General features: G+C 34.5%; 1 protein-coding gene across 4 annotated transcripts in view; it reads right to left on the minus strand.

The window, feature by feature from the left end:
• Nucleotides 1-19,979, minus strand: part of DPP10 (dipeptidyl peptidase like 10) — a 611,591-nt gene that overhangs the window by 83,415 nt on the left and 508,197 nt on the right. For all 4 annotated transcript variants that reach the window (XM_054699639.1, XM_037523252.2, XM_054699638.1 and 1 more), the window contains exons 8-10: nucleotides 18,950-19,070; nucleotides 8,460-8,614; nucleotides 3,067-3,164 (exon numbers count right to left, since the gene is read on the minus strand). In XM_054699639.1, coding sequence (XP_054555614.1) covers nucleotides 3,067-3,164; nucleotides 8,460-8,614; nucleotides 18,950-19,070 — 374 coding nt within the window. The remainder of the gene's footprint in view (nucleotides 1-3,066; nucleotides 3,165-8,459; nucleotides 8,615-18,949; nucleotides 19,071-19,979) is intronic.

Consider the following 19,979-nt stretch of genomic DNA (forward strand, 5'->3'; position numbering starts at 1 on the left):
AATATTACTTCTAGTGCTATTACCAAAATTATTTATATATTTATAAATTTTAATTTTAAAAAATCAAAAATAATCTGAGTTAGATTTGAAAAATTTAAGAATAACATGATAAAGAAAATTAGGAAATGGCTAAAGGAAAATAAGTTGTAACAGGAATGAGGTGTTATCATGGATAAACCCATTGTCCAAAGTACACAAATGTAATCAGTTTAAAACACCACCAGTCATGGGAATTTTAAGGGGCCTCTACCTGAGAGGAGAAAGTATACATTGTAAAAAAATGAACAATGATGTTAAATGTAAATAAATAAATACAACTCTGTCACATGATTCATGTGAGTCATATGAGAAACAAATGGCAAGTTTTCAGTAGAAGCACAATTATTATGCAGATAAATCATAGATGTGTACGTGTGTGTGTGTGCAGAGAAAGAGGCTCAGCTCAAAAATATGCTCATGTACACATAAGCATACACACAGAGCTAGACACAGAATCAGAACGGTTTCAGTGTGGCTTCAGAAAAATCATTGCGTGTTCTTCTGGACATCACCAGCACATCCTTAAAGAACTAACACTGATAAACTTCTTATGAGAAACATTATTCTTCTTTCTGTTGAATATTTTTCATTTACTAGATCCTTTATCCAACTCCCTCCTCCCCACAACTTCCTGCAGATGGACTTCAGGATGACGTGGTCATTAGAAGGCCTTCTGAAGAGACTCAGCTCAACAGGAGCAAGAGTAAAGAGAGTTTATTCCGAGAAACCACTCCTTGCTAGAATTTGATTTGGCAATGACTGAGTTGCCCAATATTTCTTACTTGTCCAATCTACTTTTCAGCTCCAGTTGTCTTAAGGCTTCCTAAATGAGCCTGTCCCTTTTAACTCCAGGTCTGTAGCAGAACTTACATTCTGCTGTTGCAGTCTATGTTGCTTTTCCCTCCTTTGTGAGCTTTCCTGTAATCCAGCCATAACTTTTTTTTTTTTAATAGTTTCTTATGTAACAACATGTCCATTACCCTTCTTGAGTGTGTCATCTGCTAAATTTTCAGCATCCTGACCAACAAACTATGAAAAATGATGTACTCCTTTATATCTTAAGCATCTACTTAGTATGGACATAATAGTTTTCTTGCAAATTTCTACAAGGCCGGAGTACTAGGTGTTAAATATTGATGTCAGCAATATTGACAATCCTAAAACAAAGATAGGGGAAAAGAAGAGCTACTTTCTAGCTGATGTGTAGCGTGATGAACATAGTTTTCCTTGATTCACATGGTTACCTCTACTTTTTTCATGTTTATATTTCTAAGCCCATGCTAGTAAGACCTATGCAGAGAGTAGCTAAATGCAGATGACATAAAATTCATTGAATATCCTTTTCTATGAAATATATTAAAGCTTTCACTAGGCTTAGTGAAATGAGGAGATGCATTTCTGTTATACTGAAGCATGGAAAATATTTTAAAATATCAGCTTTGAAATAAATTTGGTCTTTAATCTTCCAGCAAAAAGAAGGATAGGAAAAGAGGTGATGGTTAAATCAGGAAAAAGCTGTTAATTGTATGGTGAAGGATGGGGTTGGAATTTTATTGCTAAACTTAATGCAGTATATATATATATATATATATATATTTAATGTTGCACTCTGGAAATATGTTTTATAATGCAACAGTGCATCAATTAAATAGGAAAAAATAAAATAAACATTTAATTTTATAATAAAAAAGTGTATCATATACTTTGGTACATCTCACATAGGTTAGCTGGCATTTAACTAAGACTGTGAGGCAGAAGAAGAAATATTATATATATTGAGTATGACTGTTCCCAAATCGTAGATCAAGTGTGTTGCTAAACTAACATAATTGGTTTACATATAAGTTTTTTTTCTTCACAGGATCCTTCCTTGCCATATTATTATTTACCATACTATTCTAAGTACTGGACTTCCAACATCTAAAGATATGTGATATCTTTGTGCAATGTATAATTGACTTTATCAGTTTGTAACTCAAATATGAAGGACACGCATACTTAATATACCAGGAAATGATAATTGATTCTGTCTTTAGAAAAAAAAAAATGATGACCATCTACTATATTTTAATGTTGAACTCATTAGAAGGAGTGTTTATGTTAGGTACAGAGGTGCCTTTGCAGTGTTAGCATTCTCTAAATTATTATTACTGTTTGAAACAGGAAAAATTCCCACACACTGGCCATCCAATCTGTCAAAAACCTCTTGATGAAAATTTCCCAAATTTCATCATGGAACAAGTGGAACAAATGAGATTTCTATTTGTATCATTCACCTGCATTGACTATTGATGCCATCAAAACGGGTTTTGAACATAGCTCCAAGTAATTAAATATAGTGTGAAACTATTTTTCCTAAATCAGCATCTATCCCACCTCTATAACTGCTAATACTTTTCAATGGGTTGAAATTTTTGATAGAATCAACCTGGAAATGTGAAACCACTCTGGATTCTAAAGTGCCACATGTTTCTTTGCTTAGTTGATCACTAATGGAGGATTGCTAATAATAAAATTATACTGCCACAAACTCAATTCAGACTTCTTAAATAAGAATGATTCTTATTTAGGATCATTTAAAACAAAGTCTCACATTAACTTTTTGCCTGGAGAAGAAAGCTAAGGAATCATTGGGAAGCTATGGTAGAAAGTTGAAAAAAAAAAAATCTATACAAAGCATAGGGATATCACATTCTTTCAAAGGCCAATATAATAGGTGGAGTAATTTTCCAGGAAGAAGACTCAATGGGAAATTATCTCTTACCCCAGTATCTCTGCAACATCTCCTACAAAAATGTCTAATTTTCAGTATCAGTATATTTAGTCATTTTGTTATGCTGCTAATCACCTTGAAACTTTAAATGTTTCCTATGAACAAGAGACCCAGAATGAGTTCATTCCTACACTAATGGTTTTATTTTCAAGTGGATTTGTTAAGCTGATCACATCTCTCTCTAAATTGCAACAAAATGATAATTGGAGTTAGAATATCTATTTCTCAGTAAAAGTGAAATTGAAATTGCATACCTTGATTTAAAACTGTCTGGTGGCATGAGTTCCAAAGTATGAGTTGGTCCATATAGGTTTACAACATATAATTTGATTGTTGGGTTCACTTGACCTGCCTTTGAGAAAATGAAAGTTGTTATGCAAAATACATTAAGTATTAAGATGTACTGAGAACAAAAGAAAATGCATTTTTATTCTTTTACAATTTTGTATTAGAATGGGTAAAAAAGTTTAATTTCTCTGAAGTAGAAATGATTCTATATTCAACAACCTGATTGCTTCCAATTGTTTTTGTAGATTGCTACCTCTCAAGCATTTTAGTCAGACAATTAAAGGTGATAGAAAATCATGATGACTTTATTCATTAGGCAGTGTTACTATGTTCTTTCCCTAGAATGACACCAGAGGGCTGGTTGTACAAAACAGCTAGTTGATCAAGCGTTATGCATGTTATAGGATAGAGAATGCAATGGGCAGAAAGCTTGGCTAATTAAAAGGGGGGAAAAAAAAGGAAGAAGAAAGAAAGTGAAATCTTTCTCTATTCAGGTGCCACATGCTTGAAATCCCACAATGCCTAACCTATCACACAACATTAATCATTCTAGATTTTCTAGGATGACTACTAGCAAGGGTATAAGTGACCCCTGAGAGGTGAATCATGGAGTTAATTGTCCTTACCACAAAGAGTAGAAAACATTATGAAAGACATGTAATTTGAATTTAGTAAATCAAAATTTATGAAATAACAATTAACCTGTAAAGTAGTTAGTATTTTTCTGGGTCATAGTGTATATCAAGGTTATTGCGTATCTTGTAAAATGTTCCTACTTTAGTCCTAAGATATAATTGTAACCATTTTCCAGACAAAAGTGGTCAAACTAAATATGTTGTGTAAACTGAAAATATTCAGTAACAAGGAGCCAGTATTTAAATCCAGGATGTTCTTAATTGCTATCATTTTGTTTCAGTTCATTTTCAGGTATTGTCCTCCAAATTTTTTTTCTGAATTTACTGTAAGCTCTTTGGGGACAGAAATGTGAACTTTCGCCAGCATCTCTCAAGCAATTTGGAATGACTGAATGCAAGCACACTTACCTGAATAAATGATTTACACAATCAGTTGATAATTAGTGGCTCTTTGTGATTCTAGAGATCATTAGGGTGTGACTGATGCTTTAAGATAAGACCACATGAGATGCAGAGAGGACAAGGGAATTAAAAGTGAGTTTAACTAGAAGATCTGACAAAAATGTGAAAAGAATGACAAAACTGATAACAAGGGAAAATCCAGTTCAAGCAAGGAATGGTCATTGACAAAACTCAGAAAATCAAGGCTGTATTGAGATACAGCAACAACTCTTCAGCATCCACTTTGCTGTTTATTTAAAATGATTACCATGAAGGGGTGGGGGAGGGATGAATGGGTGAAGCACAGAGGATTTGAGGGCAGTGAAAAACATTTTGTAGGAAACTATGATGATGGATTTACGTCATTATATAGTTCTCAAACCCAGACAATATACAACACCAAAAGTGAACTGTAATGTAAACTGAACTTTGGGCAATGATGACTTGTCAACACAGCCTCAAAGCTTGTGCTTGGTGGGAATGTTGATAATGGGGGAAGATGTACATGTGTGAGGGCAGGGAATATATGGCAAACCTCTGTGCCTTATGCTCAGTATTGCTGTAACTTGTACCTGTGCATCATCACTGATATCTCAATTAGCTTCAATGTGGAAACAAATTAAAAGTTGTTTACACACGTGGAGATGATGCACAAAAGGTAAACAACTCACCCAAACCAGGATAATTTCAGAAATTCAGCTGTCCAGCATTTTGTAATCTTAATTAGATTTGTATCTTTTCAGGGAGTTTTAAATTAAGTGCACATTGCAAGTTCATTTGTACCTTTTAATATTCAAATTGTTTCAATAATATGTAAATTGGAGTTCACCTATTTGCTTTTTACAGTGACATTTACTACAAAGACTGCAAATCCATAGAATCCTTCCTCTATGATTCTGAAACACAAGCCTCAATAATAATTAACCTTATTTTACTGGCAACTAAATTGTCATTAAGCAAGATAATGTTTTAATTAAGAAGATTAACCTGAGGTTACTGAGATAAAACTGTGTCTCTCTTTTTTGCTGAATTGCTAATGATAGGGTATTTTATGAGTTCTGAATCATGCTGAATTAAGTAAAATACAAATATATTTGTTTAGTGTAAGTATTTCATTAGTAAATCTGACCATATCGGGTATTTGCTGTACTCATTTTAATCTAGCTTAATTTGAAGCACAATTTAATATGAACTCTGTGCCTTTCTTCAAAGTCTAAAGTGTCACTTTTTGAAAGTTTATTGCGTAAGTAAAAGCAAATCCAAATAAAATATTTGTTGCTGGAAGAAATAACAAGCCTTTATTTTTAAAAATCAGAGTAAAATAATAAAGACATTGAAAATTCAAGTATTTACCCAACATGACACTAAAATTTATTCTGAGAAAACAGAATAAAACCCAGATCTAGTTTCTTTGAGTAAATGCCATGACCTCAGAACGAGGGATTTTTTTTTTTTCCCTCAGCTTTGACCATTAGGATATCTGTGCTATCTTTCTTTTCTTTTTTAAAGATTCACTTATTTATGCATATAAAAACTAAGAACGGGGGAACAGGCCAGAGGTATGGGGGGTGAAAGGATTCACCAGAGACAGAGTGGGGAACAGAACAGGCAGACTGAAATACACTATGAGGGGAGCAGTGGGTGATACAGGAGAGGTCTGCTGTGCCGTGTAGGTTAGCTCCCTGACTGGGGATCAAACTTGTGTTGCAGTGACTGCTGATAGCTTGATAGTGCTGAGACTTAATTTCTTGTGCCACCAGGGAGGCCCATGTGCTATCTTTATTTTCAATATTCCTCAATGGTGGTTACTAATGCATACATGGGACCCCCCCCATCATGTATTTCATATTTATGTATAGTAGGTGTGAGGCTGTCTAACAAAGCTACCCATGTAGACCCAAGTCATTAGCAGCAAATGGAGCAAACAGAGCTCTACATATTTGTTAAGCATAAAAAGATATTTTCATTTCAGATACATCTTTGGAGATACAAGTTAACCTCTGGTACTTTCATAGAAAGGGACAGAATCAATAAATATGAGTTATTTCCCTGTTCCTAAAATAACTGTGACTTTTGTAAAAGCACTTAACCTTTTAGAAATTCAATTTGTCCATTTGTGAAATAGAAGCAATTGTGAAAAGGACTGGATGAGAAACAAAAAAGGGAAAATGCTCTCTGAAAACACAAAGCATGCTATTAGCACACATGATTTATACAGTTAATAAACAAACATGATCATTACTTTATGTCTATCATTACTATGAGAAAAGGTTAAATATAATTATTACATTTAACAAAGTGTCTAGGTATGTCAACCTAGTATCTTCTGAATTACTGCTGACATATTTCAATTTTCTCAGGCATTTTTATTTTGTCCATGATTTTTGCCTATACCTTGTTAAAATAACAGGCCAGAGAGCACTCAAGTTCAAGCAGAAGAGTCCATAACTGAGAAGGGAACTTGCAGAGGTAGCCAATAGGTATGGCTCTTATGTGTGAGACACAATGTCCCCAGTTCCTCTTGGGAAAAGAATTATAAAAAGTTATGCTTTCCCTGGGGCTGATTTTATTCCCTTTGTGCAGAGCACAAACTGACTAGTATTTGTGCAATGGACCTCCTTTCTATTCACATTTGTTTTTCACATTATGAAACAAATTCATTTTGTACTTAAATTGTCAGGTGAACTTTCATTATCATAAGTCAATCAAATGATGTGAGAATTAATATATTTGAGAAGTCTTTTCAGCCTGTCTCTACAAAAATGATAGTGCTTTTCTTGGAGTATAATGAAATTCTCTTGGTGAATATGATTATTTTGTTGTTAGGCCAAATTGCCATTTTCTCCAGAAGAGCACTGACTACATATGTGCCTTCTAACCTATGTCCAGGAAAGAGCCTAAAAATAATATTTTAAAATCTTGGAATCAGATTCCTCTCAGTCCAGCTGTCCTTCCAAGCTATCATTCAGTCACTTTACAGTACAACCTGGGGAGGAAGCTAGGATGGGGAAGCCAGGCAGCACAGGTTTCATTGAAGAGATACTCTTCTCATTCTAGCCTCCACATTGAAGCCAGATAATTTGAGTTTGGTAAATGAGAGAAAAATATGGAAGGTAGGCGTGACTTCATCTTTATCTTGACATGCCTTCCTTGCATGTATAGATTATGTATGATGAGCAATTTGTCCAGTACTTTGTCCCATTTATGGAATACACACTTTGAAAAGGTACTAACAAATTGTGCTTAGAATCATAAAGTACAACTGATTAAATTCATGGCTTAAAAATGGCTTCTAAATGAAATCTGTAGTCATCTCTTACTTAACAGAGACCTAACAGTGGCATTTTAAAAGTCTCCTGTAGGACATCTTGACATGATTAATGTATAGGGTCTTCACTCATGAGCTTTTTTTTTTTTGGGGGGGGGGTAATATCACATGGGGAAGCTAATTTTAAAAAGATAATTTATATTTAAAAATGCCATGCAATAGAAAAATCAGTGCCTTTCAGATGATTTTGCAACCTGTTCCCAGGAGCCTCTCACAACACTTGAAAACAGTTTTGCTATCTGGACAGTATTTTCATGTTTGTCGTACTTGATAAAACAATTCCAATCTTAGGTATGGCTTCCTATGGCTCCATCCAAGCATTTTATAAAATATGTTCCAGAGTATGCTCTGCCAAAATAATACTGATGTTAATAATAATACTAGTAAATTTTTTATGCTTAGCCCACTCTTTATTGGTGATTTTTTATGCTTAGTCAATGTTTTATAGGAGATTTATACTACAGATTAACATATAGCATAAGTGCTTGAAGAAATCATCTGAAAGAAACTAGATTTATATTTTTATCTCAAAAAGTTAGATTTTTCTAAAAGAATTTCTAATTTATTCAACAATGAGAAATTTTCATCCCTTAAATCAGCTAATAACAACCAGAACACACAAAAAAATAGGAGAAAATAGAAAATACATTGGAGAAAACTTTGTTAAGGCATCAATTCTGCCTTTTATCTCCTCTCACCCTCTTTTCAACTGGGAAGGTAAGAGGAAATGAGAATGAGAACATTAAGAGGAAAGAAATGCAGCAAGAGTGCAAGTTCCCACTCCAGAACCAGCCATAATTCTTCCTACCCAAGCAGTGTGTAGACTACAGTAAACTCTAAATGATGAGTCTCTTGAAAAGTAAGGAAACCTTTTTTCTCCAAAAACAACAAATACCATCAATCAAGTCACTGGTGCAGAGAGCACGGAACAAAGCTGTACTTTCACATTGCTTACCTTAGGGTATGGATACTGCTTTCCCCTGGGATACAATGCTCCAGTAAACCGAGGGACAACCATGTTAGGCACCAAGGAATCATTTATCATCAGGAAGGCAAGTCTTTCTCCATCTGGTGACCACCAGTGGGCGATATGAGAATGGAGAAGTTCCTCTAGAATAAATGAGTGTTATTTGAAAGAAACTGTAGAGATGTGGGCTCAGTGACCCACAAACATCTGTCCTTGAAATCTCCATTGTATGTAATTTATTTCTAGCTAGGAGTTGGATTTTTATCAACTTCACTGATAAGTCTGTTCTTTCTAGTTATCCGTTTAATCCCAAGAAAATCAGAGGCAAAGGAAGGAAGAAATGAAGTAATGAAGTTAGAATTCATTGATTGTCAGCAATGCTAACAGAAAACATGAAAGCACTATTTGGGAATAGAATGGGAACAGTAATTTGAGACTGAAATATGGCACAAAAACACATTCATGTCATCAATCATTCATATTTACATTCAATCATATATCTATTCTCTCATCATTAAACATACTGAATACCTGCTAAGACTTATTGAACTATTTTGAACTCTAAGGAAATGCATTGTGAAATATACTGTATAAAATTATGAAATGTACTTTCACGTGACCGAGATCCACTACTCACTCTTCTATCCTTTCTTTTTAGTCCATAAAACTAATCTGCGTGAATTTCATTAAAAGGGTCCCCTATAGCCTCTCCAGCATTGCCATTATGGTATTTTGACATGAGATTAGAAGGAAAAGGTAAATCAGGGTATTTTTTTTTTTTTTTCATTTGACTTCATCCTAAAATGTTACCACAGGCCTGCTTTGTGTTTTAAATGTTGTCACTGACCCTCCTTCCTCTATACAATTCCATTCTTTTGTGTCTGGTAATGGCTCAACTCTCTGGTCATGGAGATGGTAATAACTTGGCTGCTACAGATCTAAATTATAGCTCTGTCCTTTAAATTTCCCCCACACCTTCACCTTTACAAATGGTTTCTTTGTAAATAAATCATGTTCAAAGCATTGGAAGTGCCAAGCCTTTCCTTTGGGGATGCTGACTGACACAATGATGAACCTCAGCAGTATACTCAGAAAACAGATCTTCAAAATTAGATTTTGAAATTTAGGTTGGAGATTATAGCTACATACATATATACATAAACACAAATTCATATGTATACCTATTCTTACATATCTATATAATATAATCCTATATCTATCTATGATATAATAATTATATTTCCAGGAGGGGTATGAGCACAGATAATTAATAACAAGGGAAGGTGTCATGAAATCAGTTGTTACTTGTGGTAACCCAATAAAATGTACATTGAACCAAAGGATTAAGAAGACAAATATTTATGGCATTTAGTTGCTAAAACAATGGCAACTATACAGATTAAATAGTGAAGTTCACCTGGTTCTTTTGACATGCTAGAGAGATTACATAGAGAGAAAAAGAAATTAAAATCATGATCATCTCTTGTTTTTTTTAGGACAGAGTTATTGGTGGAAAATGACTGGAACCTTCACACAGAGTAAGGATGTTTGTGCAAATATGTGCAGTATAATTTTGCTTTCTGCAACAGGCTCATACATAATACAATTTACAATGGAATACTGCTATATGTGTTTAATTTTATGGTTGGAGATGTTGAACCTCAAAATTCCCACAAGTTTTCTTACAGACAGAGGCAGCATGTGCCTTCTGCGTAAAAGTAGAGTGGAAAATGAATTTCCATGAAAGCTTAAGAGTTTGCACCCCTAAAAAAGAGCTTAGAGACCCACTGATCTGGAGTATCTTTTAAAGTGAGAAAAAACTTGTTGAGACTGCACTTGTGTAAAAGTAAAGAGGGACTGGCCTCTGAATTTTAAAGAACATAAACTGTATACATGTACTTTTTCTCACATTCACTGCCCTGCTTTTTTTCCCAACTAACTTCTACAGCTATTAGTTCTGAGTAGAAGCTGAGCAAGAGAGTGCTATGTGCCACATGAAGGCCATGGTACCACCTGCCTCACCATCTTTGCCTTGTGATCCAGCAGATTCAATGATAATGTAGAGTCCATGCAAACAGAGATGCTGTGTGGAGCCTGTGCCCTCAAGAGACATTAGAAACTTTAGAGAAAGGTCACTAATAGTCTTTATTTCTAAAGCAACTCTCTACCTGGCTACATGGGCTATCAGGTGACTATTACAGTCAATATTATCCATCATGAATGGATTGAGATCTGATTGTAGAACGAAACATATATAGTAACAGTTCAGGACAGAGTAAAAGTGATTATATGGAACTAGGCCAGAAAACACGAGTGTACTGACCACAGTATTGCATCCTCTACTTTATTCTCTACCATCACCTTATATCTGCACCTCAAGATGTGTTGTCTAATTTAAGTTAGTGGAGGTTGAAGAAATACAGGCCTGGTTTATGAATAGGTTTGCATGATGTATTGGAACAGGCTCTGTACTATAATCTGACTTGGGAGTGGCATTGAAGGACTAATAAATAAAAACTTTACTAGTTGGCAGAATTTATACCAAAATAATTTGTTCTCCATTCCTTGTAGAAGGAGACTTGGCTTTAAGTGCGCTATATCCAAACTCAACCACAGGGGATCAAATAATGGCTACCTGCTCAAGGATACTGGAAGAATAAAATTAGAAAATTAGTGACAAGGAACTTTAGGGAGGGGTAAGCGTATGGGTTTATCAGAAGGTATAAACATATGAAAATGTGAAGGTATTTATGTCCTACTAATGTCCACCAGAGGAGCCTTTCAGTAGCCAGATGGACAAGATGATTCCCAACTGCCTATCAATTTGTTTTTGGCACTTACTATTACCTGCAACAGTTGTGGTCATTGCAAAACCCTTGATTTAATGTTGTTTCCTAGGAGGATCAATGGACTACCTTGTGGTAGCTGGGTTATATAAAACACCTTCCATCAAGAAGGGGTAGCCTTTTTTTTTTTAAAGATTTATTTATGCAAACAAGAACTGGAGTACAGGCCAGAGGTGTGTGGGGGGGGGGGGCAGTGAGAGGATTCACCAGAGACACAGTGGGAAGGAGAACAGGTGGATTTACTGAAATATACTGTTGAGGGGTGTAGTGGGTGAGACGGGAGAGATCTACAGCACCATGTGGGTCACATGAGTTCAGGGATTGAACTCATGTTGCAGTGCTTGCTGATAGCTTGATAGCAGCGTCTTTAATCCCAGTGCCACCAGGGAGGCCCAAGAAGGTGTAGCCTTTTATCATTCCAGAGATAGATACATAATCTAGGACTAGATATACCTTCACTGACTGCATTCATATCAATGCTGCTATTCATGGACTTTGAGAAAAACTTATCCTTTACCATGATAACCCACACTAAGTCACCTCCAAACAGGAAATATTTTACAGCAAAAACAACAATGGATTCAGACACATGGAATGCATTTGTTTCATCATGATCCCCTTAGCTATATATACCTGGCTACCTGGCTTTTTATAAAAGTGAAATAGCCTTCTCTATCATAGTTTGGGCACTATTTCTATTTGTTTAACAATAACCTTGAAATTGGGGTGCCAACCTAAAGCATGCAAGTGTTTCTCTTACATAGCTTAGTTCTTACAAATGTGGAACTATAGGAGTAGAACTCTAATATTTTCTCATTATCAAAACAATAACCCACTGGACACATTTTGTTTCTTGTCCTTATTGTAATGAGCTTAATGGGTTTAAAATTCCTATTGCCCAAGGGAGGATTGTCTCAAATAAGGAATACAGTCATAATTCTGTTCCTCTGAATTGGAGTCTGAAATTTGTCTTTGGCCATTCTGGGTTCATTTTGACTGGGGAGAAAAAAAACAAACTGACAGCAAATATAGTCACTGTACTGGGTCTGATGATTAATCTCATCTGCCAGGAAGGAAATGTATCTTCACCATACAAAGCAGGGCAAGAAGGAACATATTTGGAACTCAGCAGGTTCACAAATAGTCCATTTCATTTTCCAATCCCACATTTCCACATTCTAATTTCCATTTCAATGGAAAATTGAAATTGTTACAATCTAATTAAGAAAAAGATGAAAAGGGATAAGATTTGGCAAAAATAAACTTTTGGACTGATCCATCTAGTAAATAACCTGTCTATTTAACATGCTGGCAGAAGGTAAAGTCAAAGAAATGTGCAGTTAAAGAAGAGAACTATGATTACCAATTATGGCCACATGATTTGCCTATTTTTTCCTTAATGGGGGTATTTTCCAAAAATCTTATATTAAAAAACCCAGATGCCAGTTTCAGATAGGTGTATAGCTGTACTAAAACCACCCTATGTTGAAACAGCATCATATGCAACTTTCTGTGTCCCTTTTTCAAGGAGATGGAATTTCATTTGAATAATAAGAATATTATACTTTATATCTGATTTCTTTATTGGGTATGGCCAATATGAAGCCAGGTGAATCAAACTGAGTGAAAAGGAGCTTGGCATATGTTCTTCATTTTGGCTCCCACTATTGAAATTATGGTTTTCAACCAAATTTCAGTTTCTTTTACTGTAAAAATGAAAGAATTTCCTTCTAGTCAGTTCTAGTAACAGCTACTTCTCTTCCCTAAATAGGAGTTGGTGGCTAACCAACACTAGCACCAAGCTGCTGCTTATTCTTTTTGGTATATAAAACTTTCAATACTACATTATATGTGGCATTTTGGCTAGTTGTGACCCTAACCCTGATTTATACAAATGACTTCTAATTCAGTTGCAGAAACACGAGTCGTCTCTATGACACGAAGGGAAAAGAAGCTAAATGTCAATTAAGTGTAAACTCTAAATTCTATGTGACTTGAAGGTACTGATCAATTGTGTTGGCCAAAGACAATGCTCAGGATTTCTAAGTGGACTCTATCCCAGGTCCTGAAGTATGTGTGCAAAAGAGCTTCAGAAGAATAAGTATGGCCCAGATTTGAGGTCACCATTCAATAGAGACTAGATGTCAACTATTCTCATTTACTGTAGAGTTATCTCTACCTAAAGTTTTCCCTGTGGAAATGCTAAACTAGGAAAATATATGGTACATGCAAAGAGTTATGACTTCCTTGAAATATAAAAGGAAATGAGAAGAAAATTAAAATGATCTTTAATGTGCTTTTGGATTGATCCATCTAGTAAATAATCTGTCTATTTAACATGCTGGGGTAGGGCATATACTTCTTTAATAGGGTGTTTTACTCATGGATTGAAACTTTCTGTGTTCATTATATTACAGTATTTACAAAAAAATTATTTTCATAAATGGTGTGGTATTCCATGTCAGTGTAGGATTTCCTGAGGATGCTACTGCCAAGTCTATAGATCTGTGATTAATATTTCCCCCTTATTTTCATATCTCACTGTCAATTTTCTTAAAAGAATTGTCAATGTTCATAACCTTCTCACTTCTTATTTATACCTCCATCCACTGAATCTTGTTGCTGGCAACAGCAATAAAATGCTTTTATTCTTGTCAAGTTCAGATAGCAAAGCTATTTGAATTAGGTTGTTTTACCTCCAAAGACCTGTTGCTCATCATCTTCATTTCCTATGGCTCTCAAGTCTATATCTATAATATTTTTCTTCTATCTGTCACTGTCAAGTTTTATAGAAATTTCATGTTTAATAAATAAATGTTGACTTGATGAATGATTGTTATTTGTGCTCAAGAGAAGGCAAATATAGTGTGAAAATAGACATTTCACATTGTTCTCATTAAACAAACCAAAAGAAGAATAACAATCACAATCTGTGGAAAGGATACTAACTAACCTTAAAATTTCCCTCTCATTTATTTTTTCTTATCATATTCAAGAACAATGTAAAAAATTATTTCTTCTATGAAATCACCCTATGTTCTCCTATCCCGTCAGCAATAATTCTATTTACACTTCTATTTTGCATGCTAACATATAGATTTATTTATTATTTGATATACCATGTTTCCAACATTTCTTTACATAATAATTATTTACAATTTTCTCTCCACTAATTTGGAAATACACTAAATAAAGGAGCTTCTATCCCTTATTGTATTGCTCTCAGATAATGCCCAATAGGTATATGTGCTAAATAACTGTTGGATAGAATTTCAATGAATGACTCCTAAAAAATGAGATTATAAAATAAACTTATGATCATTTAGCAATATTAGATCCATTATTATATATGCTTAGTTAATAAAAATGAGTTATGATTTGTTTCTATTTGTAAATTCAATTATTTATGAAAATTTTCATAGTTGAAATGTGGTAATTTACTTTTTTAAAGCAAGACAATGAGCTGATATGGGCCTCCCTGGTGGCGCAGGGGTTGAGCGCTGGGTTGCGAAGTTGCCCAAAGCCTGTGCAATGCCGGTTCGATCCCTGGCCACTGGGCGAGGGTCCCACATGGCACGCAGACCCCTCCTGCCACCTGCTGCTCCCCTCAGCAGTGTATTTCTTCATCAGCCTGCTTATTTTGTTCCTCGCTCTGGCTCTGGTGAATGCTGTCACCCTCCAGTGCTTCTGACTGTACCCAGTGCTTGTATAAATAAATAAATAATAAATAAATCTTTAAAAAAAAAGGATAATGAGCTGATATCTTATTTAATTAAGTTACCATGTTAGAAACATAAATATATGTGGATAACATTATATATACTTTGTGTGATGAGTATCTTTTATTTTTCTTCTGAACTTCCCAACTCTTTAAAACATGTATATTACTTGTCTTAATTTTTCTTGACTAGAAACAAGAAGTTGTAAAATGATACTTTCAAGGATTTTAGTCTTTGACTTAGCTAGTGTGGCTGGGAGCAACAGCGACACTCACAGATTGATTAGTGTGGTCCTAAAAAGATTACACCATGCCCAGAAATCCACCATAGAAACATTTTATTATCTTTTATGTGACACCTTCTGTCATATTTTTTTCTATGACATTTAAAGAAGATAAATTTCAATAAAAAATAAGTGAAAATGGTATGCAATACTTTTTGAGAAGTCTTCTACACATACTACTTCAGATTCTAATTGATTTCTGTAAAGTAATTAAAGGAAATATCCACACCAGAAATAATGACACACATGGCATTGAAGAACATACTAGAACATATACATTCTTAGCAGATGTCATGGTATTTTGGTGAGTGAATGTTGAAGGGAAAAGAGAAGATCTGGAATCTGAGAGCTGTCAACATATTGATCAAGCAAAGAGATAGTGGGGAAAGAAGGTACATGTGTAATACCTGAAGCATAGATTGGCAAAAGCAGGACCAAAAGTTGAAATAAAGAAATGGCATCTGAATTGCCTAAATCCCTCTGACAAACCTTAACATTGATTGCTATAGTAGCCTCCCAACTATTTTTTTTTTTCAATGAAACAAGAATTGAGGAAAATCCATGAACAGGTGGGTTCCCAGTCTTTGGATGAGAAAATGTCAGCAAAATCTAATAGCTTACACTCCATGACAGATGTTATCCTTTAGAGAACATGAAAGATTTTGCATTGTACAGGTAGAGCATCCTAGGATGAAGTGATGGCTTTAAAGATACACCTTCAGATGCAAACTTTGCCATTCATGAGATATGAAACCAAATCCAAGTCACCTATCCTCCCTGATGTTGGTTTCTTCAGTAAGTGATTAGATATATGCTAGCACTGTGAAGACTGAATCACATAGCACGTCTGGAATTTTCCAGTATTTGTACAACATACGAGCACAAAGGGTCAAATTTAATTTGAATGGAAATAAACTTTTTTTTTCCCTTTTACTCATTTGGAATTTGTCACTATATACAGTGTCACAACAAAAGTTTTTTGCTATCTATTTGTTCTGTCTACCCCCCAAAGATAGTTTAATTTCAACCTATATGTACAGATTTTTGTTCTCTAATTAAGAAAATAAACTTACTTGACGGACAACGGTCCCTAATTTCTCTTTATAATTTCTTAAAAAAATGTAAGACCATAAACTATAAAAAGTTTTCTCTTGAGGACAGAAGCCCAAGAAGTCTTGATCAGTCATCAAGTCAGCATATTCTATATTGAATGTCACTTAAAAGTTCACTGATATTAAGGATCACATTTCTCACCCAATGGAGGATGCCAGTCTACTATGGAGCATCAACATTCCCCCAAAATTATTTCTCTCCTCCCTGAAATCCACCACTCCTGATGAATGCCAGCTTTCTGTATCTGTCATCACTATTTGCCCAAACCAGAACACGAATAATCATTCTTGACTTCTTTTCACCCACCCAAAGCATTACTTTGATTTGTTTTCTGATGTATCTCAGCACATAGACAAGTACACAGACCACAGCAGGTTTTCAATAATATCTGTAGAATGAGGGAATGAATGAATGGCTTAAATGATTCACTTTCCTTACAGAATTAAAAATATTGATTCTGGTGTGCATCTATACCCCTAAGTCATATACAGTTTTATACACCATACATTTAACCACCAAGATGTATCTATTTTAGTGCCACATCAATTTTAGAGCTTCTCTCCTCTTACTGCGTTAACCCTATTCCAAATGCTCATTATTTCTTGATAGAACATAGAAGAGGGAAGAGGTCTTAGCTGTTCACTGGTCCCTTATTCTATTTGATCTCAGCTTCTAACTGTAACCAAAATGATCTAGTTATATGGGAGGCCTAATCTTGACACTCCCTTACAAAAAAGGTTCTATTAGTTTTTCTATTCACTTGTGAGAAAATAATTGAAACACCAGGTTATTTTTAGGGTCACTAACCCATTCTTTTTTCAAATTTTATGTCTTAATACCAAGCAGATTTTAATTCCCCGGGCACACACCTTACTACTTAAATTTCCTATGCTATTATCAGCTGGTTACTCTTGCCAGGAATTTCTTTCCTATATTTTTCTTGTGTGTAATACATATTAATCTTCCAGGCTCAAATCAGTAGGATTTGCCTGTTAGTGTCTCAAATGGGCTGTCTTATTCCTTGCTCTTTAACAGGATTCTGTGTTTATTATTATCTGACAACTTAACCACATTGCATTAACAGTTTCTTCTTATGTCAGGGAATCCACACCACACCAATACTAATTTTAATATAAAGGGCATGTCTTGGGCTCTGAACAATTCTAGATCCAGGCATCAAGTTGGTTTTATACCAGTTTCTTCAATTTATTGGGCTATCCCAGACCTCTCTAATAATTTGTCTTTTTCAAATAGGAATGCCGGAGTCACTGAATGTGCTCTCAACCAAAGAACCCTACTTGACTATTAGTGTTTTTTTTTTTTGTTTTTTTTTTTTTTTTAGTCAGGGCATAATTATTGCTGATATTTCCATAGTAACTTCCATTGCTCTTTGGAATAAACTGCTGTTTCTGAAATCTTTTGCTATTTGATGCTGACATATACACATATTACAGATTACACAAAAAACATAAAAATCTCAAGGGATATACTAAACCTTCCTTAATAAAATAGTTTCATCCAGCAAAATATTTTGAATATAGGATCCTGAAAGCAGTACTTTGATTTGTTCCCTGATGTATCTTGGCACATAGACAATTACCTAGATTTCCAATAATATCTGTTGAATGAGGGCATGAATGAGTGAATGAATGACTTAAATGATTCACTTTTCTTACAGAATTAAAAATATACACTGGTGTGAATTTATAGTCCTAACTAATAGATAGTACTGTAAATCAACATTACCTTAATAAAGACAATTCAATTAAAAATATTGCTCTGAAGTAGAATGATTGTATTTCCTACTACTGCTTAAGAAATAAATTTATTTTCTGGAAGATTCTTAGATTTATAATTTGTAAGCAAGCAAATAACCCAATTTAAGCCTTGAAATATTTTGCCATGATCAATTGCAGAGTCTGAAATCTAAGTATTAAACTAAATTTTTGAGTCTTCCCCAGGCAATCTGTCCCTATAACTCAACTACTACATGATCAAACTGGGGTAGAGGTTTTTAATACCTGACTCATTTCATATTTTCAGCTATTACTAAGACATGAATTAATAGTTGTTGCAAATGTGTAAGTGATTATTCTGGTAGGTTTTATTTTGCTCTCTGTTCAATGATATTTTACTTGAGACAAGTGTCCCCAATGAGATGACTAAACACAAATAGTTTTCATGTACTTTTTGAGCAGTGAAGATTTTTTGTTTCTTCTTTTCCAGAGAGCCAGAAAAAAAATAGCATCTTAAACATCACCAAAAATAAAATCTATCTAGCCTGAAAAAATGTATGTATATATACCAAATGTAGAATCATATAATTAGATGTAAATCACAACTCGTCAACACACAAGCACAAGCAAAGATACGAAAGCATGGAGGCATATTTGAGAGGAAATGAGGAGAAGAAATAGTGTTATAAGTATTGTTCTGGAATGAATAGGTTTTTCTTATAGATGTTGTATTAAAATATGTCAGTTGCACTTTTTTGAATACTAAATCTGTTCAACTCACCTTCATATAACCAGTCAGCAATTCCATTAAAAATAATTCCTTCTTTTCCAGAAGATGTTAATCGCAATGAACTGCTCTTTATATCAGATTGATAGTAGATATTATTTTCAAAAATGTAAATCTGGATCAAGAAACAAAACAAACAAAAACCCAATGAATTAGGAAGCTTCTTAGCCAAAGAGCTTAGTGTTTTATTACTTGCCTACTTTCAATTTGCTTGTATTTAATGCATACATTTGCATTGCTTTCAATTATTAATGGTTATTACTTTCCCTATCATATCAATATCAAGTGGTCATCTGGGAATTACATGGCACTGTTACCGATGCTTCTAAAACTGTATCTTCAATAACAACATTTCACCTACTTAATAGTCTTTTTCTCATGCCACAAAACTGGTTTTGGGTTTGAAATAACATTTTGCATTCTTAAAAGACTGACAACTAAAACTAGATGTAATTTCAGTAACAGCCAACTGGCTGCTTGAATAGCATACATTTGGAACCTTTTTTTTTTTTTTTTTTTTGCTGTGATGGATTTAATGACCAATAAAATGAACTTAGAAGAATTCCTCTGGTTCCATCCAGCTCAACTCATAGAGCCACCAATGACAGGAAAGGATAGAAAAAGCCCTTTGAAGTTAACACTCTTTTCCCTATGCTCCATTTTTCTCTAGATATGCATGCTTAAAATAGCACACCAGTGATAATAACCTTGTTTGTGAATGTTCGAGAAAGAGTTTTACCTGTTTTTTAAATGTTTAAGACTTTTATTAATAACATACCATTATGTTACGCCTTTGTTTTTTCACAATAGGTTTTCTCCCCTCAGTTGTGTTCACCATAGTTTTTGCACCACCTAAGCACTCACAGTTCTCTACCATAGTCTACTGTATTCCCCTACCCCATTGTCTTCTCCCCCTCTATTTCTCCCTTCCCTCTGGATGCTTCGGATCTATGATCAGCTTTCAAAGGTCAGTTTTAATGTTTGTCTTCTCTGATCCTTTGCTTGGTTTCTCTATATTCCATAT

The sequence above is a fragment of the Talpa occidentalis genome, unplaced genomic scaffold, assembly GCF_014898055.3.
Source record: "Talpa occidentalis isolate TD23 unplaced genomic scaffold, MPIMG_talOcc4v2.1 talOcc4.3, whole genome shotgun sequence".
Lineage (NCBI taxonomy): Eukaryota > Metazoa > Chordata > Mammalia > Eulipotyphla > Talpidae > Talpa > Talpa occidentalis.